The following is a 19489-nucleotide window of genomic DNA, read 5'->3' as shown; positions in this document are numbered from 1 at the left end:
TACCTGAAATCATTCTGTATCTTCTCAATTACTACAAAGAAATAACTGCAGAAATATTTGTACTACACTTTGCATTACTATTACTTTTGATATTATTTTCTAAAAGTATTTCTAAAATCTCAGACAAAAACTCTTAGCACTTACTGCAGTAAGACCTTCATTATTACAAATGTTGACATCAGCACTGTATTCTAATAATTTACTCATGCATTTCTTTTGCCTGAAAAGAAAAAGAGACAGTAAAGACAACTGTTACTAGAAAAATAAACAAATGAAAATTATTTTACTGAAATATTAACTACACTCAATATTAACCGATAGCAAATAACCTGTATCTGCAATATTTAAATAAATACTTCAATAAATAAATGTAGCATATGAAACAAAATTGTTTCTATGACTCAAAGATAATAGGATTTTAAAAAGGCACAATGAGGTTTTAATGCCATTGGGACAAATTCATCACTGAAAATGCTATGAAATTTCTAGTGTTGACAGAATATTTGAAATAGTAACCTCCATTAAAAATGTAAGACATTCATAAGTTTAATGGAAGGGGAATGGATAGAGTAAAATGACGTCTCAATGAATGCTGTATCCTATATTCTTGATTGTATAGTATTTAAAATACTAAGATGAGTTGTAAAAAATAAATTAATAAAATGGCCATCTATTCATACCCTTACCCACTTAATTTTTTTTCAGCTTTTTTACTGTAGTAAAATACACATAACATAAATTTATCATCTTAACTGTTTTTAAGTGTACAGTGCAGTAATCTTAGGGTTCCCTGGTGGCTCAGACAGTAAAGAATCTGCCTGCAATGCAGGAGGCCTGGGTTCAATCCCTGGGTCAGGAAGATCCCCTGGAGAAAGGAATGACTACCCACTCCAGTATTCTTGCCTGGAGAATTCCATGGACAGAGAAGCCTGGCAGGCTACAGTCCATGGGGTCCCAAAGAGTCAGATACAACTGAGCGACTAACATTTGATCACTTGACCAGCAATATTAAGTATATTCATATTGTTGTGCAACCACCATCACCATCCATCTCAAGAACACTTTTCAGCTTTCCGAAACTCTGCATCCATTAAACAGAACTCCCCATTCCCTCTCCTGCTAGTCCCTGGCCAACCACTATTCTACATTTTATCTCTACGATTTGCCCTTATCTAAATCAATAACCTCAGATATGCAGATGACACCACCCTTATGGCAGAAAGTGAAGAGGAACTAAAAAGCCTCTTGATGAAAGTGAAAGTGAAGAGTGAAAAAGTTGGCTTAAAGCTCAACATTCAGAAAACTAAGATCATGGCATCTGGTCCCATCACTTCATGGGAAATAGATGGGGAAACAGTGGAAACAGTGTCAGACTTTACTTTTTGGGCTCCAAAATCACTGCAGGTGGTGACTGCAGCCATGAAATTAAAAGACGCTTACTCCTTGGACAGAAAGTTATGACCAACCTAGATCAGATCAGATCAAATCAGTCAATCAGTTGCTCAGTCGTGTCCGACTCTTTGTGACCCCATGAATCGCAGCACGCCAGGCCTCCCTGTCCATCACAAACTCCCGGAGTTCACTCAGACTGACGTCCATCGAGACAGTGATGCCATCCAGCCATTTCATCCTCTGTAGTCCCCTTCTCCTCCTGCCCCTAATCCCTCCCAGCATCACAGTCTTTTCCAATGAGTCAACTCTTCGCATGAGGTGGCCAAAGAACTGGAGTTTCAGCTTTAGCATCATTCCTTCCAAAGAAATCCCAGGGCTGATCTTCAGAATGGACTGGTTGGATCTCCTTGCAGTCCAAGGGACTCTCAAGAGTCTTCTCCAACACCACAGTTCAAAAGCATCAATTCTTTGGCGCTCAGCCTTCTTCACAGTCCAACCTAGATAGCATATTCAAAAGCAGAGACATTACTTTGCCAACAAAGGTCCATCTTGTCAAGGCTATGGTTTTTCCTGTGGTCATGTATGGATGTGAGAGTTGGACTGTGAAGGAGGCTGAGTGCCGAAGAATTGATGCTTTTGAACTGTGGTGTTGGAGAAGACTCTTGAGAGTCCCTTGGACTGGAAGGAGATCCAACCAGTCCATTCTGAAGGAGATCAGCCCTGGGATTTCTTTGGAAGGAATGATGCTAAAGCTGAAACTCCAGTTCTTTGGCCACCTCATGCAAAGAGTTGACTCATTGGAAAAGACTCTGATGCTGGGAGGGATTGGGGGCAGGAGGAGAAGGGGACGACAGAGGATGAAATGGCTGGATGCCATCACTGTCTCGATGGACGTTGAGTCTGAGTGAACTCCGGGAGTTTGCGATGGACAGGGAGGCCTGGCATGCTGCAATTCATGGGGTCGCAAAGAGTCAGACACAACTGAGCGACTGAACTGAACTGAACTGAAATGTCTCACAGAAGTAGAATCATACAGTTTGTCTTTTTGTGACTGGCTTATTTCACTTAGTATAATCTCCTCAAGGCTCATCCATGTTGCAGCATACAACATGGATACAGAATTTCCTACCTTTTAAGGGGCTTCCCAGGTGGTGCTAGCAATAAAGAACCTGCCTGCCAATGCAGGAGACGTAAGAAACGCTGGTTCAATCCTTGGGTTGGGAAGATCCCCTGGAGAAGGGCATGGCAACCCACTCCAGTATTCTTGCCTGGAGAATCTGATGGATAGAGGGGCCTGGTAGGCTACAATCCACAGGGTCGCTCAGAGTTGAACTCAGCTGAAGCAATTTAGCACTCATATAGGCTGAATAATATTCCACTGTATGTATATACCACATTTAGTTTATCCATTCATGTGCAAATGGATGCTTAGATTCCTTTACTTTAGCTATTGTGAATAATACTGCTATGAATTCAAGTATACAAATATTTCTGCAAGACTCTGCATGAAATTGTGGGGGGTATATACCCAGAAGTGGAACTGCTGGATCATAGTATAATTCTATTTTTATTTTTGAGGAAGCAAAGAACTAGTTTCCAGAGCATCTGTACCATTTCCCTTTCCCACAAACAGAGCACAAGGGGTCCAATTTCTCCACACCCTCATCAACACCTGTCATGTTTTTTTTGATAGCCATACTAATGAATCTTAGTTGGTATCTCATGGTAGTTTTAACTGGCATTTCCCTGATTAGGGATATTAAGCATCTTTTCTTGATCTGGACATCTGTATATCTTACTTGGAGACATATCTACAAAAGCATGTTGCTGCCTTTTGAACTGCCTACCCATGTCATTTTGCTCACAATGCTTGCTCCTAGCCTGATCCATTCTTCCTCACTCTTCAGTGTTTATCTCAATTTCTCCTTCATTAATAATTAAATGAAAACTCATGCTTTGGAAACAAAGTGATACACACCTATATGTATACACACATATGTATATGTGTGTGTGTGTATATATATAAAATATACAATTCATGTATATGCTTAACTATGCTCAGTAATGAATTAAGAAAATATGATTTAATCTGTGGCAAGAAAAAGTTTATGATCTAGTTAAGTAAATGATTATATACATACATTAAAAAATATAAAATGGGGTATACATAATAGCATATTATGTATAATGTTATATAACATAGTATATATCATATTAATGTGAATACTGAGATATTGTGATTTACAGTAAGAATGTATAGGTATATATTTGGTCTTAATCCACACTTCTTGGCTCACAGTTCTAAACCCTAAACAATTAAAAGCAATGGGCCTCTTTTCCTGAAAAGAGGTGAAGGTGACTTTTGGGTGCCACCCAACTGTGGGGGCTAGTTGCCAGGAGAATCAACCACATATTAGAGGGCACTTTCAGTCCCACTCCTATTTCCAGGGAGGGGATAGCAACCAGAGGTTGAATCAGCTGCTAACAGCCAATGATTTAAGTCAATAATGACTATGTAATGATGTCTGCTGCTGCTGCTGCTGCTGCTGCTGTTGCTAAGTCGCTTCAGTTGTGTCCGACTCTGTGCGACCCCATAGACGGCAGCCCACAGGCTCCCCCGTCCCTGGGATTCTCCAGGCAAGAACACTGGAGTGGGTTGCCATTTCCTTCTCCAATGCATGAAAGTGAAAAGTGAAAGTGAAGTCGCTCAGTTGTGTCCGACTCTTAGCAACCCCATGGACTGCAGCCCACCCCAGGCTCCTCCGTCCATGGGATTCTCCAGGCAAGAGTACTGGAGTGGGGTGCCATTGCCTTCTCCGGTAATGATGTCTACATAGACCCAAAAGGACAATTTTTTGTCTCTTTCAGGAAGAGCTTCCATGGAGGGGAACCAAAATGCTTCTACCTGCGACCATGCCCAAATCTCTTTGTTCAGGACCTCACCCAGTGTATCTATCTCTTCGTTTGATTACTGACTCATATCCTTTAATACTCTCTTATAAAAAAAAAAAAACATGGTACTCTAGTGAGTAAACAAACACATTTTCCGGAGTTCAGTGAGCCCTTCTAGCAAATTAATCAAGCCCAAGAAAGGGATCACGGCAACTGATTTCTAGCCAGTTGGTCAAAAGTACTAGTTACAACCGGGACTCTTGACAGGAATACTGAGTTGGAAGGGGATGGCAGAACCTCCAATCTGTAGCCAGTCAGTCAGAAAACTACTTGAAACTGACCTGGCAATTGGCATCTGAAGTGAAGGGTGGTCTACAGGACTGAGCCCTTGACCAACAGAATCTGCTTCTACCTGAAGGTACATCATAGTGTCAGAATTGATCTGACTTTTAGGAAACTGCTGTCATTTGAGACTTGCTTATTGGTTTGATGAAGCCTACAACTGCCCCGCCAACATACACACACACATACACACACTGGAATTGGGTCCAGGAACCCTTTGCAAATAAGCTATACATATATAATATATGGTATACAGAGAATATACATAATACATGTAATATAATAACTATTTACTCTGATAATAAATTTCTTCATACCCTATCACATTTCTTTAATCAACTCAGTACTAAGCATAGCTAACTAATTACTAATTATTCAATCTAATAATAGCTATCGGTTCAGTCACTCAGTCGTGTCCGATCTGTAACCCCATGGATTGCAGCACACCAGGCTTCCCTGTCCATCACCAACTCCTGGAGCTTGATCAAACTCATGTCCATCGAGCCAGAGATGTCATTCAACCATCTCATCCTCTGTATATATAATAGTTATAATTGTTATTAACTGAATAAACCTTTTAAAAGAAAACAAATTACTTTTCTTGCTATGACTCTTTCTTTCTAAAATGAAGTTAAATTCAACTAAAATCAGCATTTTAATCAAAGAAATGGAAGAAAATAAAGCTCTGAGTAAACTTAAAAGTTCAAACATTTACAAAGTTTCTTCATCGAATACAGTTATGAAAACCTTAGGAAATAAATCTTTATTACTGTGAGGAAACAGACTACAAAATCCCATTAAAATTAATATTACATTGTTTAAATTATGCCTCTGTGTGTGTGTGATGGCACCCATAATGTGGGACTTCTAAAATCTATTCAGAAGCCTGATGTGGACCATTGGCCTATTGTCAAAATAAACACTTAGGTAGGACTGTGCCAGGGAAAGGGTTCCAAAGAAGTGTTTAGGGCAGAGGTTTGTTGAAGAGAAGCCACAAAACATAATGCTCCCCCTCCCAAAAATGAACTGCAAAAGGTACAGGGCACTATAAGAGAAATATATCCTTTTTCTTACTTAACAATCATCACTGCTATTTTCCATAACCTTGAGTAAATCAAAAAGACCCATTAAGTGCTCACCTCTTCTGCTTAGAATGGAGCTAAAATATTAACTAATACATGAGCTCTACCCTTTATGAGCTCACAATCTAGCTCAAAAAAAATAGTGAAAAAATGTTTCAAATCTGACCAATATGCAACCTAAAGATAACACAATAATTTTTAAGTCTTCTCTTTTAAAATTCTCATATAATCATGAGCAATGCTGGATCTTTTGTACAGGAAGCAACAACTTTCCTGGCTGGATACTGCAACAATTATAAGTTTATGGTAACCCAAAGGACAGAGGGACCAGTCATCCAAGTGCTCTGAGGCAACCTAAGAGGTCTTCCACTAGAAAGGAAGGCAATTTAGTACTAACGTACACAGCACTGATGGCTGAAGATAAAAACTCTAAAGCTGGCCAAGAGAAATAGTCTACCTTTCTGACAATAACAGATGAGGGAACAAAACAAAAAAATCCCACAAATCAGATGGACCAGCCAAAGGGGCAGAATTCACCTATAACTGCTGCTTCAGTCTAGACAAATTTGAACTTGTAGAGAATCACACCAAAAAACATTTTCTGAAACCATCAAAAGCTACAGGAACAAGTAGCTTTAAGCTGAACAAGCTGTCCCTAAGCTGTATAAGGCACCCATTTAGTAAATAAAAAACAAAATAGTTATGTACTGAATATCAAAATAATCTTTATAGGAATGAAATGCATCCAAGTTAGATGCTATGTAAGGGTTCTGGACTCTTCTTATTCCTTTTCTCTTGACTGATTTGCCATATGAATTATGAAATAATATGTCATATGTTTTCATCTTTAAAATGTAATGGTCTCCAAATTGAATGTCTTACCAAAAAAAAAAAAAAAAAGATAAGTATTTGAGGTGATGGATCAGAGAAATCCCTTCACAATGTATAGATAAAATCATGATGTACAGTATAACTATATTTATAATTTTACTTGCCAATATACTTCAACAAAGCCTGGGGGAGCGGGGGAAGCAATGGTCTCCTAAATGACAAAGTCCCCTACTACAGCAGGAGTAGGCGTTTTATCCCTGCTGTGCACCAACCTGTCCTTCCATTTACAGTTGTTGAGACAATTTTTTATATGTAACTTCTAAAAAGAGCTTTGTCACTAACCTACCAATACATGGGATAATGGATCTAAACCTGACAGGGTAAAAGACTATGCCTCTCCCATGTCCAACCTAGATATCACTATCATTCTTATTTTACTGGTTCTACTTTAACCCTTATCTGAAAAAATTTGGTCTCACATTGATGAAGTTGACAATTTTAGCCCCATATCTATCTCACTTAGGCAGCCACCTTAACTATGCAGAATTTCAGTTCAAAACAGGCAACAAAAATACTTTCCAGAGTAATCAAAAGAATAAACACATAGAAATATTTTTCAAAGAGAAGTTTTCTTAAAGTTCCTCAAGCCCTGAATCAAAAACTACTTATTTTAATTATAAACATAATTCCAACCATTTTGGTCTGGTTTCTCAGTCCAAGAGAACTTTAAGAAGTGAAAAATATTGTAGAGGCAGATACAGATGTGACTGTGAAATTCTCAACAAAAAAGGAGAAATCCATAAAAAGTTCAATAGGGTTTAAAATAGCACACAATGAGTTAGTACACTCATTCACAAATAATTATAAACTAAGTAAAATATATTTACTCTGTCTTTAATTGCATTAATAAAATTAACCAAAGAATTTGGAAAATAAGTCATGGAGTTAGACGTGGCAAAAGACTAGCAGGAAAAAGGACACTGAAACAAAGAGGTGAAAATTATGCTTTTCAAAAAATGTCATTATAAGTAAACTCAGACAAACATATATTTAAGAAGAAAAATATTAGTGAACTACTTAATAAATTATTGATATTATTATAGTTATTTAAAAGGATAACATAATAATCCAAGACCCTCTTTCCAAGGCAAATATTGAGGGGAAAAAAGTACCAAATGAAGGCAGGGTGCTTTCCTATTCATAACTGATAATCCAACTTAAGCTACTCAAGAAAAAATATTTACCCATTTCTAGCTGCCAAATGAAGAGGTGTACAGCCCGAAATATCTTGATAGTTAGGATTTGCTCCTTTCTTTAAAAGCAGAACCAAGCATTCCACTGATCCACAACTAAAACAATATTAAAAACAGTTCAGATGCATTTAACATACGGCCACAGTTGACAAAGCTTAATTAAAAAATGAAAAACTCTATTACACACATTATTTAAAAAAAATAAAATAAAATAAACACATTATTTAGGGGGTCCATATTGACCAATTTAACTCCTATCACCAAGAGTAAATAACCTCTATTTTCAAGATGGCACATTCTACTACAAAATCTACGAAGTATTTGAGAAATTCATATGAAACAAAATTTGGCTTTAGCACATAAAAGAAAACATGTAATACTCTGAACTTTTGGCTTTCCAGAAGCCAAATTTATATTGAAAAATCAATTTTATTTAGGGAGAGTTAGCACTACCTAAATCTTAAAAGGTGATATCAATAAACTGATTAGTTACACACTGGAACATTATGAATAAAAATCATTCTCACACCTAAGAAAAAAGTATAAAGCCAACAGCTTCACATTCAATTAGCATATAGAATCTTACATTGGTGGTATAAAAGTAAAATTTTGATTAATGTACCCTCTTAAGTATATCCAGGAAAAGATAAACCCCATACCTAACCTCCTCTAATCTGATCTAGGACAAACAAAAACATAAGATATGACTTGAGTCCAATCCCAAAATTAAAAAACTATCTAGAGAAATGATGCAAGCGTGGCACACTATGGCCTCAATAAGACAAAGAACCACTCAGCTACCTGTTCTCATCTCTCTCCATAACTACTATGGAATCACATTGCTTCAAAGCTTACTGATCATCACTTTAGACCAGAGCTTAATCCAAAATATTTAGTCTTACTTTGCTGCAATGTGAAGCAAGCTTCTTTTCACACGTCCAAATGCATAATTGACATCAAATTTTGAATTTGATAGTAGTTCAGAAACAGACCTATGCAAAAAGAAGAATGTTTAAAAAAAAAAGTTTTTAAAAACATAATAACTCAAGTTAATAGCTCTTTAGTGTTACCCTTATCAATTACTCAAAAGGTTTTGTCTCACATCAGCCAAAAAACAAGGCACTACTCTCTACGCAGAGCACAGCAGCCAGTGCAGCATCATCCAAAATTCAACTGCCCTCACCTATAAACTGGTGCTGAAGGGTTCCTCATCTGCCGCTCTGACTATGTCACCTGCTCTGAGGACACCTAAGTTGGCTTCAGCTCCCACTAGATTCTTGAGAAAAAGACAGTAGGGCTGGCTGCTCCCTTTGCACAAAGTTGAGCCTATCTGTATTAATTTTGGCCAAATAAGAAAAATCAGACAAACATATTTTAATTATATCAGACAGGAATTTCAAAGCAAAAAAAAAATCATCTATATTTTAAACTTGTTTCAAAATACAGTGTCTCTTTCTCCTCATACCAAACTACCTAATGGCTAACCATAGCAGAGTTGTCTGTTACAAGTTACACCTCATCACACAGCCAAACAACTGTATCTCACACAAGCCCTATAAGAGAAAAGTGTCAATGCTATATTAATAAAAAGAATATTTAAAGAAAAGAACTTCAAAATAGTAGAATATTAAGGAATAAGTTGTCCATCAGGCCTAACTTTCTGCTACAAAGGTCAGTAGTAACCTCTAATAGAAACCATATTTTTTTCACTGTAAGTAATCAAGCAAGTTATTTTAATTTCTGACTATTCATTTAGAAAATCTCTTCACAACACTGTAAATCAACTATACTTCAAAAAATATGTAAATTTTTTAAAAAATTAAAGAAAATCTCTAACCATAGATTATTATAGTTGATAAAGAACTTGGAAAATCCTGTTTCTTATTTCACAGACAGAAAATTATAACAGAGTTAAATAACTTGCCCCAGGTCATTATGTCCAAACTCTGTGTCCATGTTTATATACACAACATCTAGGTAAATTCATATTCTTAAAATATATAAATTTCTGAAATATGCACTCACCTGTGTTGATCAGCCATAACCATTGGCATTAATGTATAAACAGCAGTTTCATTATCTAAGTATTAAAAAAAAAAAAAACAGAAAAAGGAATTAATTTATCTCCTGTTTTTTCCAAAGGGTGAAACTTAATGACTATTTTAAAGTTTTCTTAACTTTAAATAAAACCCTAGGAGAAGAGGTGGAAGATAATTATAAACAGTGCCAAACATCAGAAGTATTACACATACTATTTGCAAAAATGTAGAATGTTTCATCATACCTACTAGTATTTTGGAGGAATCTTAAGTATATATGAATATCAAAGATATACATGCTAAATTTAAAACATTAAATATGCATAATGGTTGCTTCATGTCAATACTGTAACAAAAGAAATTCTTAGAAGTTTTTATAAAACAGCATTAAAGTCTTACTTTTACTAAATTTACGTTTTCATTTTTTATAGAATTCACAGAAATGATTCAAAAGAAAAGTCAGTAATACCTATGATCTCATGTGATACTTATGTAAATTTCAGCCAGTGTTTGCATTTACTTTTATATATTACTAGTGGTCATTCCTCAATTCAATGCATTTTAGAGCTTCATGTTTTTTAATAAGTTATTTAAAATGAATACCCTAATACATCCCATTGGAGAAGGCAATGGCACCCCACTCCACTACTCCTGCTTGGAAAATCCCAAGGACGGAGGAGCCTGGTAGGCTGCAGTCCATGGGGTCGCTAAGAGTCGGACACGACTGAGCGACTTCACTTTCACTTTTCACTTTCATGCATTGGAGAAGGAAATAGCAACCCACTCCAGTGTTCTTGTCTGGAGAATCCCAGGGACAGGGGAGCCTGGTGGGCTTCCGTCTCTGGGGTCGCACAGGGTTGGACACGACTGAAGCGACTTAGCAGCAGCAGCAATACATCCCATTTAGTCCTTAAAAAGTTAATAGTGGTGCTAAAATTAATGAGTTAAAGTTTGAGAAAAAGAGTATTTGCATATCAAAACATCTCCCCCAAATACTAACTACAAAGGAAAAATAGTGAATTTACAGTGGAGAACACAGCAGATGTCACCTTAATCAACTCAAAAAGGGTAACATCACCAGAAATAATACATATCGATATTTCACAGCGCTTGAGTTTCCACCGAGAAAAGCATACCACTTTCACAGTATTATTGCCAAAAATCTTTAATTTACTCATGGGAAAAATTAGACAAATCCAAATTAAGGAGAATTCCACAAAATACGTGATTAGTCCTCTTAAAAAAGTCTCAAGACCATGAAAGACGAGGAAAAATTAGAATTATCACAGTTCAAGGGAGGCTAAGGAAACATGACAACTAAATGCAATGTCGTATCCCAGACTGGATCCCAAAATAGAAAAAAGGTATTAGCAGGAAAACTCCTGACATTCTAATAAACGTCTGTAATGTCTCTAATAAATGTCTTAAATGCTAATAGCAATACACCAATATTAACTCCTTAGTTTTGATACTTGTACTTTGGTTGTATAAGATGTGGACATGAGGGGAAACTGGCTGAAGGATATACAAGAACTGAGTAGTATTTATGCAACTTTTCTTTAAGTCTAAAATTACTTAAAAATGGAAAGTTAAAAAAAAAAGGAGAAGGAAAAGTTACTAAAAGATTCCTAAGAGATGAGTCAACCAAATGTAATTAAGCTGTGGACTATGACTGGATGCTGACTCAAACAAACCAACTGTAAGATAGTATTTTTGAGAGGAGAAAACTGAATATGATGAGCTAGGTATCTGATGAGAATTAAAAATTACTGTTGTGTTGGCTCTAATAATGGTATTGTGATTATGCTTGAAAAAATATTTAGAAATATATCTTGAAGTATTTATAGAACAGAACTAACCATTTCTGCACATTTTTATTCATTATTTTAACTATTTTTGAGTATGGACTTGAATAAGAATTTGGTCCCAGGAAACTTCACAAGTCCAGTGTGCAAATGCAACAGTTCTTTCACTATAAAAATAAAGTTAATAACCAAGGAATCCTATTAATAACTAACAGCCAACATGTTTTAAACCATTATCTTTAAGGTACTGTTCTACACACTTCACATGCAAATACATCATCTCTTTTATCCTCACGGGCACCTTATGAAGTAGGTACCAGTATTATCCCCATTTTGCAAATTAGAAAATTGAAGCACTAGTTAAGCAATAAGTATGTGACGGTGGCATTAAGTGGCTAAACTGGAATTCAAAGCTGGCTGATTCCAAAGCCCCCATTATAAAAATTTTACAGTGCACACAGTATACACTACATGTAAATAACCAAAAGGTCTACAATACACTACCTATTCTCAACATGTACAACACAGTCTGTTTCATTCTCTTCTATTTCGATTTTTTCAAAATGTTATCTGCAGTCACTAAATCATTTTCATTACCTATCAGGGAATCACCAACAGGAGTTGAAAAAACACTGGACTAAGCCTCCCTCAGCATGGCAATGCTCTTTCTCTCTTATAAAACACTTGCCCCCAAAAATCAAGACAATTTCAATTAAGCCACTCCATAATAAAGTCATAAACAGGAAATACCGTTATTTGTGAATTTAAACTTATATAACAAGATAGTACACAATTTTAAGTGAACATCATAAGTCCACATGGGTTTATTTACAGTGTTTATTTAGATAAAATTTATAGATAGATCTTATTTTTAAGTCAAAAAAATATAGCTTACATACACTAAAAGGTATGAAGACACAAATATAACCACAACTCTGATGCTAGGAGGAGACTCTCCAGCAAATACTAAGAAAATACTGAATAAAATTTGCTGTCAGGTGCTTCCTTCTCCACACTCATGAAGAAATCTTGAGAATTAGGTATGTAATGAAAGTTCAGAGTGATAAGATTAAACTTTCTCTCACTTAAGAGTGGTAAGACTAAACTTTCTCTCACTTTATTAGATACATTGGCCATTTTTATTAATAGTTTCGGAAAATTGTTTAAAGGAAAACCTCAAAGACCAGAAAGCTCAGATTCACTATGCTATATTCAATTTCTCCTCAAACCATAAAATGGAGGAGGATTTTTTTAATTGGTAATTGCACTCATCTCACACACTAGTAAAGTAATGCTCAAAATTCTCCAAGCCAGGCTTCAGCAATATGTGAACCGTGAACTTCCAGATGTTCAAGCTGGTTTTAGAGAAGGCAGAGGAACGAGAGATCAAACTGCCAACATCCGCTGGATGATGGAAAAAGCAAGAGTTCCAGACAAACATCTATTTCTGCTTTCTTGACTATGCCAAAGCCTTTGACTGGGTGGATCACAATAAACTGTGGAAAATTCTTCAAGAGATGGGAATACCAGACCACCTGACCTGCCTCTTGAGAAACCCATATGCAGGTCAGGAAGCAAGTTAGAACTGGACATGGAACAACAGACTGGTTCCAAATAGGAAAAGGAGTACATCAAGGCTGCATATTGTCACCTTGCTTATTTAACTTATATACAGAGTACATCATGAAAAACGCTGGGCTGGAAGAAGCACAAGCTGGAATTAAGATTGCTGGGAGAAATATCAATAACCTCAGATATGCAGATGACACCACCCTTAAGGCAGAAAGTGAAGAGGAACTCAAAAGCCTCTTGATGAAAGTGAAAGAGGCGAGTGAAAAAATTGGCTGGAAGCTCAACATTCAGAAAACGAAGATCATGGCATCTGGTCCCATCACTTCATGGGAAATAGATGGGGAAACAGTGGAAATAGTGTCAGACTTTATTTTTGGGGGCTCCAAAATCACTGCAGATGGTGATTGCAGCCATGAAATCAGAAGACGCTTACTCCTTGGAAGGAAAGTTATGACCAACCTAGATAGCATATTCAAAAGCAGAGACATTACTTTGCCAACAAAGGTCTGCTAGTCAAGGCTATGGTTTTTCCAGTGGTCATGTATGGATGTGAGAGTTGGACTGTGAAGAAAGCTGAGTGCCGAAAAATTGATGCTTTTGAACTGTGGTGTTGGAGAAGACTCTTGAGAGTCCCTTGGACTGCAAGGAGATCCAACCAGTCCATTCTGAAGGAGATCAGCCCTGGGATTTCTTTGAAAGGAATGATGCTAAAACTGAAACTCCAGTACTTTGGCCACCTCATGCAAAGAGCTGACTCACTGGAAAAGACTCTGATGCTGGGAGGGATTGGGGGCAGGAGGAGAAGGGGAGAGTATGAGACGGTTGGATGGCATCACTGACTCGATGGACATGGGTTTGAGTGAACTCCGGGAGTTGGTGATGGACAGGGAGGCCTGGCGTGCTGCAATTCATGGGGTCACAAGGAGTCAGACACAACTGAGCGACTGAACTGAACTGAACTGAATTATCCTAATCATCATTCAAGCATATATTCCAATGGGCTCAAGTTCTATTCTTTTATTAAACAAATTACATTCAATGTAAATGCAGTTTAAGATTTTTTTCCCCACATAAACAAACAATATAAGCCAACTTTTTAAAGTGCACTGAGAATCTATACCCCTAAAATCATTGTTTTCCCTTACTTCCTATCTCACAAGATTCCTGTTAGTCCTAATAATCAGCACTCCATTATTTAGTGGGAATACTCAGGTTTTCATCATCTCAAGGGAACATAAATATGTCCGCCCAGTATCCAATTCAGTAAATATCTGCAGTTTAATCCTATGTAACAAAGTTAACTTTAGAGTGAAGTCTGATTAAAAACGCCAACCTTAATAATTTATTCCAATCAAATGATTAATAACCGAATTCTAACAAAGCAAGGTAAATATTTGATTATTTCCTAAATTTAACTAGAATTTAGTCTCAGAAATTCTGTTCAGCCCTTAAAACGTAAGCAATACAATCTGGATTTTTGTAACTGGAATGTAACACACACACACACACACACACACACACACACGCACGTACGCATGCGAGAGCGTACTTGAAAGAGCCAATTTCAAAGAATTCAAAAAGAGTCATCAGAATTTGGGGATAAATTAAAACAAGATGAGGAAACTCATTATAATCAAAGAAAAATGTAAGCAACTTGCAGAAAAGTTTTATTTTTCATTACTCTAGTGTCCAGGGACTCTCAGACTGTCAGTGGAACTTTCTGTTCCAGAGAGTAACTTGAGAGGCTGATACTTAGTCTTTAAACTTGATATAATTAGATCTATATTCTTCTATGTAATAATCCTAAGGAAATAATTATAAAGGCAGACTAAGATTTAAAAATCAAAGATGTTCCTCATAAAATCTATCATAAAAAATTAGATTCAATGTTTGTTACATATTATCATATGAAAGCCTGAAAAATCATTAAGCATGTTTAAAGATATAAAAAGCGTTGTGCTTTCCAAAAGCAGAACAAAAGACTATATGCAGTATGATCTTAATTTGGTAGAGAAAGAAATAATAATAGAAAGAACTCAAGAAAATACTAGGCATTGTTTATTACTGGGTAAGAAATAATACATTTTTTTTTCTTTCAAGATTTTCTACAATGAAAACATACTACCTTTAAAATCAGGAAATATTATCCAAGTATTCTAAGTCACATTTATGTTAAAAATAATAACAATAATGGAGATTTAAGCTGAGCAATACAAATTGCTGTGTCAATGAAACTACACACGCAGCAGCAGACACCAGAAAATCTGTGAGAAATGAGTAAGCACTTAAAAAATGTACTCAAAGTGGAAACGAAACAGAGAAAGAGTAAGCTGAAGCCAAAAGTCTTGTTCCTAACATCAGGATTATTTTCAGTCTGTTACATTATACTAGCAAAGTACCAAGTACAAACGTACTTTTCAGAAACCGTCAACTCAAATTATGCTGTTCTCAATCATAGGTGGAAACAAGGGAAAATCTTTTCAGAAAAATCATCCCTAGGTTCCCAGTCCACATTTCTCTGATGACTCTGTGCCAAGGTCTCCTTCCCTAACTTAAAAATCACTGCTCCAGCAGCAATTCAAAGAAAGTTTCCGGGCGGGGCGGGGCGGGGCGGGGGCGGGGGCGGATATAAACTAATACAATGCATTAAAAAGAAAAACAAATCACCAGCCATAACTGCACCCTTTCTCTCAGTTGCGCATACACAATCAAAAGCCTCTAAGAGGCAGCACGGCTCTCACCCACTACCACTAAACCATTCATGAGGCTGCAAACAAAACGGCTTTCTCACCTCTTTTACTACTTGTGTGTTCCTATCCTGAAGGAACTCTTACACACTTAACTAAAAATTATACTAAACTACAAGGATCATGCCTTACTCCTTTGTAGAAGCACCATAGCCCCAAACTGTCTGAAGTGTATATGCATATTAAAGTGTATACATGTAAACAAACAAGCACTTCAAGTACACGTTTGACATTTGATCTCCTTTTATTTATCTGCTTATTGTAAAAATAAAATGGCGCTCTACATGTTGAAAAAGAAAAGACCGCTTAATTACCCTCAGCAGCTTAAAGAAAACGATACTACTTGGGTTGGGGCGGGGGGGATCTCTCTACCCTACCCCCCCCCCCCCCACCTCCCCAGCATTTCCAGGCAGCAAATGGAATAAGCCCAACAACTATGCTGTCTTCTGAATCCGGGTCTCCGCCATCCGGGGTGATATTTCTGCTCCTTCTCCGAAACCCCTAACCGACAGTCCGGAGAAACTTCCTTCAAGTCCTGCTTCTTCCAGCTGCGGGACACCCACGGCCCGGGCCCCTCCCACAAACTCCACCTGCCCGGGGCGGGAGTGCTGGCCGAGAGGTGGCCAGGGGTCCCAGACCGGCCCCTCCCTGCCAAGGAAAGTCAATGTGGGCGTTTGTTCTGCTTGCAGTTAGTCTCCCCCACCCCCCGCAGCTCCCCGAGCCCAGCCCCCGGCGGCCCCAGCCCCGCGGCCGGCTCACCATCGGGCAGCTCCACGGTGCGCGCGCGGCGCAGCGAGCGCGTCAGGCGATTGAGCTGCTCCATCGCTCTCTCCATCCTCGGCGCGCCCTCCGCGCTCCCCCAGCCCGCCCGCGGCCTCCGCGCTCGGAGCCCTACATCCCGCCCCGCGCCCGTCCCGCGGGCGGTGATGCCGGCTCGCCCGGACTAACTCCCGGGGCTGCGGGGAAAGCTCGGGCCGCGTCCTCCGTCCGGGGGCTGTCGGTCCGACGACTGAGGAGACACCCGCCGACGAAGACTGCGCTGTCGCCCTTCCTGCGGCCGCCGCCCCCGCTTCCCTCTCGGACTCGCACAGCCTTCTGGGAGCAGTAGTTTGGAGCCGCGCGCGCCCGGGGCGGAGCCACGCTCGGTGCGCCAGTGGCTACACGCCTCCATCACGCAGACGCCGGGGTAGAGCGGTGTGTGCGGGAACCAATGCGCAATCTGGGCGTACCCGCAAGTTCATGGGGAAAATAACAGGGTGTTCCCACGCCCTCTTTTCCTGCTCCACAAAGTTTTACGCGAGTAGCTCCCTTCAACTCCATCGGATTATATAGCTGATTGGGGATTTGCACAATTGTTCTTAACAACAAAAAAATCCATCTTCAATCATGCCAGTATTCGTACGTTTTCCAGATACTTGAACTTTGTTAGATTTTCATATGTCAGATTTAAACAATCATAAAGTCAAACAATGCAAACGCAGAATATACATTTTCCTTCGTTCAGTTCAGTCGCTCAGTCGTTTCCGACCCTTTGCGACCCCATGGACAACAGCAGCCAGGCTTTCCTGTCCATCACCAACTCCCTGAGCTTGCTCAAACTCATGTCCATCGAGTTGGTGATGCCATCCAACCATCTCATCCTCTGTCATCCCCTTCTCCTCCTCCTGCCTTCAACCTTTCCCAGCATCAGGGTCTTTTCAAATGAGTCAGTTCTTCCTATCAGCTGGCCAAAGTATTGGAGCTTCAACATCACTGCTTCAAATGAATATTCGGGACTGATTTTCTTTAGGATGGACTGATTGTATCTCCTTGCAGTCTAAGGGACTCTAAAGAGTCTTATCCAACACCACAGTTCAAAAGCATAAATTCTTTGGCGCTCAGCTTTCTTTATAGTCCAACTCTCAAATCCATACATGACTACTAGAAAAACTATAGCTTTGACTAGACGGACCTATGTTGGCAAAGTAATGTTTCTGCTTTTTAATATTCTGTCTAGGTTGGTCATAGCTTTTCTTCCAAGGACTAAGCATCTTTTAATTTCATGGCTGCAGGCACCATCTGCAGTGATTTTGGAGTCCAAAAAATTAAAGTCTCTCACTGTTTCCATTGTTTCCCCATCTATTTGACATGAAGGATGGGACCAGATGCCATGATCTTAGTATTCTAAATGTTGAGTTTTAAGCCAGCTTCTTCACTCTCCTCTTTCACTTTCATAAAGAGGCTCTTTAGTTCTTCTTCATGTTCTGCCATAACGGTGGTGTTATCTGCATATCTGAGGTTGTTGATATTTCTCCCTGCAATCTTGATTCCAGCTTGTGCTTCACCCAGCCCGGCATTTCACATGAAATAATCTGCATATAAGTTAAATAAACAGGGTGACAATATGCAGCCTTGACGTATTCCTTTTCCTATTTGGAACCAGCCTGTTGTTCCATGTCTAGTTCTAACTGTTGCTTCCTGTCCTGCATACAGATTTCTCAGGAGGCAGGTAAGGTGCCCTGGTATTCCCATCTCTTGAAGAATTTTCCAGTTTGTTGTGATCCACAGAGTCAAGTAACTTAACTGTAGCTTAATTATCTGCTGGGCGATTTTGTGAGGGCAAAGCTGTCACTCTATCGTGTGCCTTGCATTCTTGTATTTACCACAGCACCTAATACAAAGTTAAAACTGGGGAAGATATTGATGATGATATCCTGAAAGAAAACTGGTTTATTTGGCACAATGCTAAAGCATCGAGGTGATCATAGATACCACTGGGAAATTCAGAGGCTGATTGTGGGAGCTGCAAAAAACTTGACAGAACCAACAACGTGTGGAGGAAATGAACTACAGAGAAATTCCTGGGGGGAAATCATGTTTGTCAGCTCAACACAGAAGTTAAGCACAAGTCAGGATAAAAACAAATTTGAAGCAGCTAAAACTTGAAAAAATTAATCCAAGTCAAGTAAATAGGAGCCTACTGACACCACTGACAACAAAAAGGGAGAATCTTTTCTCTTCTTGGATACAACCAGATATATATACTTGGATATATCCAAGTATAACATATTTGGATATTATGTCCAAATAATGCTGGAGTTAAGAGAGAACCAAAGAGCTTGGTCTTTCTCAGCTTCTCCTTCCTCAGAGGCAAAGCTGTTCCTGCAATGAATGAGCACATGTATGTTGGTGTTATATATTGGCTGGCCCAGGAGGCATAAGAGAATCTCACCTGCCAGGATATCCAAGGGCAGATGGTGGCTGGCCTGGGTGTTCCCTGCCAATGCCATCCTGAATCAGTTCCACCTGCTGCCATAAGTCATATGTACCAGTGATACAACAGGCTCAGGACAGACCTCCTAACCAGTTGATTCAGATTAGACCTAAACCAATCGAACAAGGTGGAGATGTCAGAGCTTCAAAGGAATTCAAATACTATGGACCAGGCCATGTCCAACCCTTGGCAACCTAGCTTCAGCTGGAAATGCTCCTGCTTTTCTTGGCTTCCTCATACCATTCAGAAAGTCAAGATCCCCACTGCTCTACAGATGTTAG

The 19489-nt window shown here is 38.7% G+C and overlaps 1 protein-coding gene across 6 annotated transcripts in view; it reads right to left on the bottom strand.

Moving 5' to 3' along the window:
- The window catches only part of HACE1 (HECT domain and ankyrin repeat containing E3 ubiquitin protein ligase 1), a 118346-nt gene extending 101312 nt beyond the window's left edge, over nt 1–17034 (bottom strand). For 3 of the 6 annotated variants that reach the window (XM_027551322.1, XM_027551326.1, XM_027551327.1), the window contains exons 1-5: nt 16715–17034; nt 9818–9872; nt 8695–8784; nt 7784–7888; nt 145–220 (exon numbers count right to left, since the gene is read on the bottom strand). In XM_027551322.1, coding sequence (XP_027407123.1) covers nt 145–220; nt 7784–7888; nt 8695–8784; nt 9818–9872; nt 16715–16790 — 402 coding nt within the window. In that variant the 5' untranslated portion in view covers nt 16791–17034. Of the gene's footprint in view, nt 1–144; nt 221–7783; nt 7889–8694; nt 8785–8975; nt 9123–9817; nt 9873–16714 lie in introns of those variants that run through there. The other 3 variants (XM_027551323.1, XM_027551325.1, XM_027551324.1) reach the window with 3 other exon arrangements.
- Nucleotides 17035–19489: the final 2455 nt, after the last annotated feature.

The sequence above is a fragment of the Bos indicus x Bos taurus genome, chromosome 9 (genome assembly GCF_003369695.1).
Source record: "Bos indicus x Bos taurus breed Angus x Brahman F1 hybrid chromosome 9, Bos_hybrid_MaternalHap_v2.0, whole genome shotgun sequence".
NCBI classification, from domain to species: Eukaryota; Metazoa; Chordata; class Mammalia; order Artiodactyla; family Bovidae; genus Bos; species Bos indicus x Bos taurus.
Note: the sequence above shows the minus strand (reverse complement) of the source record. Positions and strands in the feature narration are given on the sequence as shown.